Source organism: Dermacentor silvarum, chromosome 2 (genome assembly GCF_013339745.2).
Source record: "Dermacentor silvarum isolate Dsil-2018 chromosome 2, BIME_Dsil_1.4, whole genome shotgun sequence".
NCBI classification, from domain to species: Eukaryota; Metazoa; Arthropoda; class Arachnida; order Ixodida; family Ixodidae; genus Dermacentor; species Dermacentor silvarum.
The window spans coordinates 216,669,157-216,680,266 of NC_051155.1; the positions used below are offsets into that span (position 1 = coordinate 216,669,157).

General features: G+C 48.3%; 1 protein-coding gene across 1 annotated transcript in view; it reads left to right on the plus strand.

Annotated features, from left to right (window-relative positions):
• LOC119442623 (uncharacterized) overlaps positions 1 to 8,163 on the plus strand; it is a 105,607-nt gene extending 97,444 nt beyond the window's left edge. Inside the window, exon 7 of the mRNA XM_037707564.2 lies at positions 1,600 to 8,163. Coding sequence (XP_037563492.1) covers positions 1,600 to 1,715 — 116 coding nt within the window. The 3' untranslated portion in view covers positions 1,716 to 8,163. The remainder of the gene's footprint in view (positions 1 to 1,599) is intronic.
• The last annotated feature ends 2,947 nt before the right edge of the window (positions 8,164 to 11,110 follow it).

Sequence of the window (11,110 nt, forward strand, 5' to 3'; positions counted from 1 at the left end):
GCATTTAACAACCACTCCTCCATCCTTTCTCTCTTCTTTTTTGTAAGGGCGGCTGTCTCAGACTTTTTGGGCTCATCTTGAGCGCGCATTCAAGCGGAACCAAGAGGCTCAGTGTTTTTTTTTTTTCTTTTTTCTTTTTTTTTAGAACACCATGAAGGCAACAGACAACGAAGCCGAAGAATGCATAGGGGAAATTATCTGTTCTTTTTAGTTGAACAGGAAAAGGAAAATGAAAGTATAGACGAAAAGACATCTTACAGCAGGTGAAATCCGAACCTACATCATCCGCATTACGCATGCGATGCTCTACCATTGAGCTTCTGCTGCGGCCGTCCACCGATATTTATGCAGTGTACTAGATATACCTGCGACCAAGAAGAAGAAAATGATGATGATAATGATGATGATGATGATGATGATGATGATGATTTTCTTTCTCCGCGATTTAGTTGTATCCCCTTTGAAACAGGGCGGTGACAAATGGTCACCTAGTCTGCTTGAGTTAATCAGGTCTACACATGCTTTTGGCCTGGCATATTTTTATCATCATCGTCAGCCTATTTTTATGTCCACTTCTGGACGAAGGCCTCTGCCAGCGATCTCCAATTACCCCTGTCTTGCGCCAGCTGATTCCAACTTGCGCCTGCAAATTTCCAAATTTCGTCACCCCACCTAATTTTCTGCCGTCATCGACTGCGCTTCCCTTTCCTTGGCACCCATTCTGTAACTCTAATGGTCCACCGGTTATCTACCCTACGCATGGCCCCGCCCAGCTCCATTTTTAAAATCTTCATGTCAACTAGAATATCGGCTATCCCAATTTGCTCTCAGATGCACACCGCTCGCTTCCTGTCTCTTAACGTTAAACGACTAAAATTTTTCGTTCCATCTATCTTTGCGAGGTATTCACAGGAGACCCTGATCATGAGAACGAATTTACGGAAGAATGAAAATGGGTTGGAGTGCCTACGGCAGGCATTACCAAATCCTGATTGGGTGCTTATCACTGTCGTTGAAAAGAAAGGTGTACAATCATTGCATCCTACCGGTGCTAACATATCGGGTAGAAACTTAAGCTCGAGAACAAGTTAAGCATTTTGTATACATCTCCTTAATCTTTTTGCGCTTCCATAAGACTTCTTCTATATCTACCTCTTAGAGTGTTAGCCAGCGCCACTCACGGTGATGGCGGCGGACGTGGAACCGTAGGCGTCACGTGAGTTTAGGAGCAGGCAACTGGCTAATAAACCCTCGTATGCTATACCTCATGGCATTAAGGCTGCCAGAGTCGGGCGAGAATAACAAGGGTGAGAATAACAAGGGGTACAGTACAAAGGACGAGAACAGTACAAAGGGCGAGAATAACAAGGGGAACATTGGGTGCTCGATTTTTTGTTAGTTTAAACCACACAAAGTCAACGAAACCAGGGAAAGGCGATTATTGTATAACTATATATCTTCTACGATTATAGTTGCATTCACATCGTTACACGTGTCGTGGTTACACGTCTTGCCTTTCTTTGTTTATTACGCCGTCAACGTTCTGCTGTGAACCTTAAACAAGGTCCCGTCCTCCGTTCTGTCGTTACGTACTTGCAGAGAACACGGCGTTGAAGAAGGCCGCCGGACCGTGGTACTCCCGCATCCGGGCTGCCGTAACCCGCTGCCTTCGCACCGGATGCCTGTGCGTGGTCCGGAGGCAGGCGCCGCCTTGAAGCCGCCGACATGGTCGCCGGCTTTCACTGTATCGCCATCGACTGTGCCGATCCGCCCTGCAGCCGTCATCTTCTCGGCGCGCTACGCCGTTGTCTTTACCACGGCTCCCAAGAAGGTCGGCACGGGCATCTCTATCTGTATGTGTCACTGCTGCCTCCGGTAGTTGTATTGTACACGCGACCCTGGTGTTGTTGTATATATGCTGCTTCCTTTTCGTGGCCGTAAACTCTACATCTGTCGGAATACGGAAACGCCCGAGTAGACCCGATTGACATACCGCGAATTCATCCTCAATTGATCGTTTCTGTACTCGAAGAAGGCTCTGTCTCAAATGTCCTGCGTGCGCGATTGCTGTAGAAACCGTTTTGTTTTATAATGTTCTTCTTCTTCCTTTTGCGAAAAATATACGGAGTCGCACGCGAGTGTACAGTCTCCATCGCTGTGTCATGTGTTTCCCAGAATGTGCTTGCCCTTGTGGTTGGTAACGTCTTCGCCGAAGTATTTGCGGGAAGTTAGTGTCTCTTTCCATGGCGATAACCTACACAATCCTCGTATATATCGACCGCTGTCGTCAGGCGCTAGTTGAGAGCGCCTGCTTGCCCTCTTATCGTCGCAACAACCGGTGACTGCATGGTCGTAAACACGCGCTTCTAGTTTGAGTGAACGCCGGTATAGTTAGCGTACAATTAGCGGCGCACGGAACGCCGTCATGACGCTCGCGCCTGCCGAACCGAGTTCTGAAGAGCGTGGACCAACATGGCGTGTCGAGTTCACGCCTGAGGCCTCATTCGGGTTTGTCTATAGCGATGCTTCGCTTGGTTACGGCTTACGCGACGGGCGAACAAGAATACGCGATTCTGAGCTCTAACGCTATATGCTGGTTAATAAGACGGCGGGAACTCGGAAGGCGACGCGCCGCAAACACTGTTGCTCGGCGTGTTTGAAGCCCCGAGTTAGGCCTTTGCGCGAGGCCTAAACGAGTTATAGCGTGACGAAGCGTTTCGATCCGAGTATCCTGCTTCGTTTATGCTCTTGGGAAGCACAGTTGTGCAGCGTAATATCGGCGTGCTATCGGGCAACGGTAAAAGCTGTTCCGAATCGATCGAACCAAGGTGCTGGTCCTTTAAGCAGCATGCGTTCCGCTCTATGGCGTGTTTGCGACGATTGGGGCACAGTGGTTAGACCATGGGTAAACCTATACCTGGCGCGTTCTATAAAAGAAACAAAAATATGAGCATGTATATATAGGAGACAAGCTCTACGAGGTCGATCCTGCCTCTGATGCGAGGTCACATTACGGCGCATCGTGTCTGTTTCTTGCCCTATATTATGTGTCCCATCTTCGCACTGTTTTTTGTCACCGTAAATCACATTACAGAATTTGTGCACTGCGTCCTTGACGTCGCGTACAATGCAAGCGCTTTCTGGACAGTGCGATTAAGAGGGCGCTTTTAGTACACGGGAGTGCACGTGTAGGTAAACCAAAACCTGGAGCCACATGCTGCTGGTCTCCTTTAACGCCACCATTTTATTTTTATTTTTTAACGAGGGGTCTCGCGCTGTCTCGAACAAGACGAGAACGGCGCAGGTACGTGCGAACGTGTTGGCAGCGTAAGCGTGCCGTGCACTTCTCGTTGCGATACGCGCATGCGCACTGTGCACAAGGTAGCGCTCGCGCGTGTATACTGACGCTCTCTCTTATCTCTTCACGTTGAGAAATGCGATGGGAATGTGCCTGTGTTGTTGCAATTGTTAATCATTGACGCCGCGGGAGTCTAAAATAACTACGTTGCATCTGTGACGTCCGATTAGAAGTGGGCCCGCAGTTCCGGATATACGTCTGCGACAAAACGTGCATGACAAGTAGCCGCACCACCTGCGCAGTGTTGATAAGGGGAGCTAATATACGTGCGAAAGCGTGTATAGTGACTCGGCATTGCCGGTCATATATAAATGATGGCGCCAACATTCCGCGCGCGTCATCTGCAACCGAGTTTAGGCGGTGCGTACGAAATTTTGATCCGGTGAAGCGAAAGAAAACCAACGCGTCTACAACACATCCGGAGCCACCGATCGAAAAATGCATTCATCTCACTGCGGGCAAGGCGCAGCAGCGACACCGTTTCACTAGCTTCGGTTAGTACGCAGTGTTTGTTTGTTTTCTTGCATGGAGCGGGGCGTCCACCGCCCTCGATGTAACACCCCAGTGCCACGAAACAGGTGCGCGAATCAATACTTTCCCAACTCGGGTGTTGCGCGCTCGCAGTTTCCCATTGCTCGAACACCTGGCGGTGGCGTCTGTGCACTTAGCTTTATATCTTCGGCGTAAGGATTCGCGAGCGTGTGTGTTGCATTGAAAAGTCTCTTTGGAAGTAGAATCAAGTGAGCGTCGCATTTAACTTATGTCATACGTGAGTGGAACGCGCACAATGCATTCGGCTCGCGCCTTGAGAATTGGCGGGCATTTCGATGTCGCCTCGATTGGGAGCCGTTTCTGTGAGGTTTACAAGGGGCCCCCGAAAATATTCTTTAATCGATCGTGCACGTTCTCGGGCTCTAATCCACTGCCGTCGGAAGCCGCAAGTGTCGGTAAATAGGTCGCGCTTCCCGCAGCTGTTGATGCGGATTGCAAGATGGTGCCCGTGTATACGCGTACTTAGATTTAGGTGCACGTCAAAGAGAAATTAGCCCGGCGCCTTTCGATGCGGCACCTTTAATATTATACCAGATGTTGCATAATCATCAGTCGTTATCACAAAAGCATGACTTCCGAGATCCGGCGGCGCGCCGGCAGATCTCGGAGGCTGTAAGCAGACGCAAGAAAGGTGACAAAGCGGACACTATATATTCTATAGCGTTCGTCACTATACTCAAACGTATGACGTTTGTATTGTTACCTTTCTTGTATCCGCTTTGTAAACGCTATGGTTATTACTTTAAAAAGTATACCGTGTGTCCCGGATAACGTTATCCAAGCTGCTCAACGAAAAAAAAAAAAATTAAAGAAACGATTAAAAAGAAGAACGGTGAAAGATGCAATTATGAAACCTACGGTGTTCGGTTGTCATAGGTCTGAGGAAGAGAACACTGTAGGACTTATGAACAGCTTGGCTAACGTTAGCTGCATGGGAAACCCTATATAAGGCTTCTCTTCATCTCGTCACCGCAAACCGTGCGTTAACGTGAAGGCTTGAGCTTGACGCAGCATCCCGCTTTAATGGACTATAGTATGTCATACTTCTCAACCATTCTAAGCCTCTTAATTGCGCAATTCGCCGATTCGCTTGTGAGCTTGTTGCTGTTCTTCCGTATACTGCATGGGCGATCGCCTAGTGTTGGCTGGCGTCTTTTGTATATGACGCAGCAGAGTCGGCGAAGGCTTGGGAAAGATTGAGGCACGAGTGAAAGCGTTATTATATAGAGGTTCGCGGACCGGCGGACAAATGATTTGAGCGATGTCATCAGAGACGTTATAGCGTATATAATTGCATTTCACAGAGTTCGAACGTGCACGGCGGCAGCGCTTCGGCGTCCTTTTGTTATGGCAGGTGATTCGTTAACAGACTACGGATGACATATGTATATGTGAGCCGGCGCCCTGTGTGAGTTTCACAGTGCCGCTGTCATTGTTTACGCAGCAAATCGATCGTCAGAGCCGTGCAGCTTGCATTCGCGTTCATTAATTCGTGTTAGCAGGCTGTCGCGGCGTTTGTTTTCCAAACTTTTGCCCGCGGAAGCAGAGATGGAAATATAGGCCCCTATACCTTTCCCAATGGATTGATTTTCATTAGGTATTTTTACGAAGAGCTGACGAAAAAAGGTACGACCCGCCAACATATGATTATATTGACACTGTACACATGATCAGAACACGACATTACTTGGCGTCTTTTGTTATGCATGCAGGCATTCACATACGGGCGTATTTTTGTTCCGCTATTTCTCAGCCTCCTTGACGATGCTGGCGGTCACGCCTGCATGTGATTATAATCCCACACGACCCTGTGTCCCATCTAGGCATGCGTAAATGCGCGAAACACAAAGATGGGGAAGGAATATTTTAATGGGCACGTCTGGCAATTAGCTATAAGCGATTCTTCTTATACTTTTTTTTTTTTTTGAAGATTGGGTGATGGTACGGCTAGCGGCATTAAACGCGCACCATGAGCGAACTCAATGAGCAGGTGGGACATATAAAAAGAAATAATAATTCTGGGATATTACGTGCCAAAGCGTGACCTGATTATGAAGCACGCCGTAGTGGGGTACTCCAGCTTTAGCTTGATCACCTGGAGTATATAATTTAACGTGCACCTAAGCCTAAGTACACGAGTTCTCTTGCATTTCGCCCCCATAGAAATCCGGTGGCTGCTGCCGGATCGAACCGGTGACTTCGAGCTCACCAGCGCAACGCCATAGCCACTGGGCTACGTATAGCGCGGCGGGTCGGCGAGAAAACCAAGTGAGGCGGCGTACACATTCATCTTAGCGGAAGATAGAGAGAGAGCCAGAACTCGGGGAAGGCTGATGAGCAGGCCTTCTTTTTCGGCGTACTCCATTGCAAGGCAGATTTGACGGTACACGGCGATTTAGATAATATGCGAAATTCTGTGCGTACGCTTTCCCCGCGCAGTATATATATGTGCCTATAGCCAAGGTGGCTGACCACAGAAGTATAGCACTGAAGAAGTTCGCTCAGAGGCACGCTGCAAGAAGCATGGGTGGTGCGAGAGCCGGAGACGAACAGCAATGGTGACAACCCAGTCTGCCCGACGACGTGTGCTCCTTACTTACGATTCTGTAGGCCGAGGTCTGCCGCATTGGTTAGGTCAGACGAGATGTGAGCAGAAGCCCAGTAGTGGAATTCCGTCTATTACCTATTGTGCGTTTAAGAAAGACACGCTCGACGAAAGAAAAAAAAATCCAGCAGCACCCATCTCACGACGAACGTCGACGTTAATGCGATTAGCATTGAATCAATGTGGCGACAACACTGTATTGGCAACGTCGAAACATTATGCAGCTTTTTCTCGCGCTTCTTACGCACACGCTGCGCCATCCAGTGTCGCCGCCGTAAAGTGTGCGCGTGGCTCGGATTCGATTCTGTCGGACATCGGAGAAATTTAAAGGATCGTGGACTAACCAGGTTGGCGGCAAAACAGTTCGAGGCATATATAGATAGATAGACCGCCCCCGAAAAGTGCGTGAAATACCCTAAGAATGTTCATCGCATTAATGGCATTGGACGTACAGCGGTGGACAGAGGAAGGAACGCGGTACACGACTGTCGCCGTCGCGTACGCCGTTTGCTTAATGGGGTAGATATGTCCTGCCCACTGTTTCGTTCTTCTAATGCATCTTCCTGCCCGGGCAGCCAAATATTTGCCCGGTGGCTGGCAGTGAGACAGGCTCTCACGCGAAGGAACCCTCACGCTCAATTTCACTTGTACAGACAAAAGAGCCCTCACGTGTCGCTCGCCGCGTGTTTTCCCCCTTTAACGCCACCTCCTTCCTGCGCATATGCTTGCACCGTTTCACTCAGGAGAACGCGCCAGCCAGAGCAACTGAAGGCAGCGGTATACGGCCACGTGCTGTCACATGATCAATCGCACGCCCTTACTTCCTGAAATACTGACAGAGCCACATCGTGTGTTGCTTGAAGCGCGGTGCTCACTCGCACCACTGCAGGTACAGGGTTCAGCACCTTCTCACGGGACACGACTAGCTGGAGTGGGCGAAAAAAGAAGAGAACTAATAAGGACTAATAATTAATAAGATAATAATAACTAATAAGAAGAAGGCAGGCGCAACTTTTATATGAAGGGAAGTTAATCTGTCTACATTCGCCCTCGTCCATAATTAGATTTCGCTCACACTTTTCAGCAAACTGCCGTTTCACACCCTTCAATGTGTATTCACATAACCGTTCTCACTTTCGTAACTTCTATAGCAGGTGACGCCATTATCAGTGTTTGCGATAGCTGCGCAAAATGTATACCGCGTTATAGTACAGGCGGAAACGTATATTGCGCGACGTTGCCTACGAAGGCGTCCTGGGGCGGTATTCTGTAAGAGTCTACCTAGTGGACTGTCCATTTCGGCTGTCGCTGATTGGCTGCTCCTTGACGTGCAGGAAGGAGACTGGCTGGCACCTTCCTGCACATCAAGCAGCAGCCAATCAGCGACAGCCGAAATGGACAGTCCACTAGGTAGACTCTTACAGAATACTGCCCCTGGTTTCATTGCACGTGATGTTGCGCCGTTGGTGTATAGCGCAGAAATTGCTCGCGCACGGCGCGAGGCAGGAGTATGTCACGTGAATTGACATCATGCACGCTCACGGTAGCGCGACTCTTGCCTTGATATATACATATGTAGGAGTGCACCAAATATGCGTGATCTTGCTCTCTGTGGTATATATATATATATATATATATATATATATATATATATATATATATATATATATATATACGACACATTCAGGCATATACAGTCCCTCATGTCGACGAGCGCCGCGCGGCCGAAGACATTGGCAGCCGCGTTTTATAGCGATGACTGCGGAACACTGCCTGCTGTTCTACTCGATTGTGGTGAGCGTTATGTAGCACAGCATAATCGCCGACGGCGTTCTTTTCAAAGAATTGCAGGTCTCCGTAGGCGCAGCTTTGCCTTGCGAATGACGTTATTGCGTTTGCCACATTCTTCGTCGTACCAGGCAGCAGTTCACCTACCTCCACGCCTTCCATAACATTTATCTAAGGGTAGATATTTTTGCGGCGCCGCGGAGGCACATGATTTTGGGACTATGGCAGACGGGTGAGCGACCCTCGAGCTCCTGCTCCCCACAGCCTGCTTCAGTATTAGCAGTAAGTGCATGCCACAGTCTTTTGGCTATCGCCTCCCACAGTGTATAGTCTCGTATACATGGCTCGGTCCATCGAGTACTCGTTCTTTCTCTCGTGAGGTTGTCTGTGCCATTGCATCTATCGCACGCGTGCAGGGTGTCTAAGTGTCCATCCGAAGTCACACTGTGGACACCCTACGCTCATCTCGACTGCGGTTCCATAGAGCGGACTGTCTATAGCGGTAATTGGTTTAATCTCATAATACAACACCTGAATGTCAGCGGCGGCGTCCTCGGACCATAACGGAGGCTGTATCCTTGGACGTACACGTATTCATGCATAGCGCACTGTACAGAAACGCCGCCCTGGCGGCATGTTCGGTGTCTGTTTATTGTTGTTACCTCTTGCTCTCTATTCGTGTCACTGTGTATACACATACAGTGTGTCAGTGTGCATACAGACTTAAAGCGATGATTCAATTCGCCGTCTGTCCCATTCGTAACTCGCAATTCTCATTGTCGGCGTCCCGTGCATTTCCTTACTGCGGCAAGCGTGGTATCAAGGCCTGATGTTATACAGAGCCATTCCATGTACAGCCGACCTAGAACGCAGCTTTCTTTGCCGAATCAAACTCATGTCTCTTGACGTCGCGGAGGTGTGTCGACGCCTTTGCGATAGTGTTGCGGGCTCCGAACACACCGGACCTATCCGTGGACCATGGCACAAGTAGATGCAACAATCGCTTGCAAACACGAATTCGTTGGGTGTCCTGCATGCTCAGAGAAACGCGCCATAAGAAAAGTATATAGGGAGACAGAGGAGTTAATCGAGAATATGCAGCAGCATAAACTGCAAGCATCCTAGTGCTCGGCGCTTTTAAGGTGTGCACTCGTCGATGTATGGCACGTACGAAACAGAGCCTCCATATGCAATGCGCAGTATAGTTAACGCGAGCGCGCATTATGTATAAAACTAAAGCGCTGGCTATTTTTGTATGCAGCTGACAAGCTGTGGCAGTCCGTAGGTAGCCCTATGTGTATGCGCTAATCCGCTGAACGAAAGCCGCAAGAAATTACTTATGGAATGACCTGACCGTGCGTGGAGAAAGGCTGGCCGGCCTCCATTATAATGTGTACTGATCGGCCACCTATTAACTCTTTCCCTACCATGGGAAAAATAGGGTGTTCTTTTGTGTTGTACGGCAGATGTTTTTTTTTTTTCTGAAGGAACTACTGCACTCAATATTTAATGTAATACATAAATAGAAAGCAAAATGAATGCACTTTTCACGCATAAAGGTTTTATTAACGAGATGTATGTCATAAAAACATATAAATTGTTAAAATCAAGATTGTGCGATAAAATTGAACAAAGTTTGTAAAGTCACGCTTGGTATCTACTAAGAAAAAATGTTACGAAAATTATGAGATATACAAAATGTATTGCCGTCTATTAGGCACTATCTCCGCAAAAATCAAAATTTTTCATTGAACAGGTATTCCGCTACAAAAATTTAACTGCAAGCACTACAGTTGGGCGTGCCGGGCTGCGGCCGCCGATGTTCCGGGCCGGTTTGCGACGTCGTCGCTTTCAGACTCAAAGTCCGATGAAAAGTCAGCGTCCTCTGACTCGTTGCTATTCGATGTATCGATAAGATCAGCCGCAGAAGCAGCGGAATCGGGATATCGAAGCGCGCGCGCCGTTTCCGGAGCCGGACATTTTTGCGTTCTGCTTTGACGATCGCTGAAACTTCGCAGTGCGTTTAAAGATCACCGCCTGGCGGGAAAAAAGCGAAGTGCTTAGAAAACTAAAATATAGTTCTCCTCCTTCATGTCCAATAGCGCAGTATGTCCGTTAGCGGCGCGGAAGGTCTCGAAAGCGGCGTTTCAAACCATCGATAGAGAGGTAACGATGCCCAGTGGTCGCGGTACGGAAAGAGTTAAGATGGCAAATGACTTTTGACGAGGGCTGAAAATGCTACCGATATTACATTGAATATCTCTTTAGAGTTACTTGAACTCTCCGATTTCGCTTCAATGTATGTGCTTACTTCAAAGGCAGGGCTTGTTTATTTTTTTAATTTCTTTTAACGGGGCGGAGGGGGGGGGGGGGGGGGCATTACCATTGAAAGCTGAGTCTTAAGGTTTTCTCTGATTGGTAGCCCACCTGCAGCGCATAATTAAACGGGTAAGCTGCTGAACTTCAAAACTCGTTTACATAGCTGGATAAAGGATGAGGAAGATATGAGGAGACAACTAATAAAGATTGTTTTTCATTATGCTTATCACTCAACGCCGGGGGTATAATTATATTTACATTCGTCTCGAGTATCCTCTCGCTAGGCTGGTTCGAAAACATGCGGGCGCCTGAAGTATGTCGTTTGTGTAGGTAAATTAAATTTTCCCTTGTCGGAAAGATCACGTACCTTCCCCTTTCGAGCTCTTACTTTGGTGCGTTGATCAAGATAGGGCTTTATACCTGCCTTTATTATACGCCGAGCAAACCGACAGCGAGCTCCGCTAACTTTCCCCTTCACGGAATTGCTT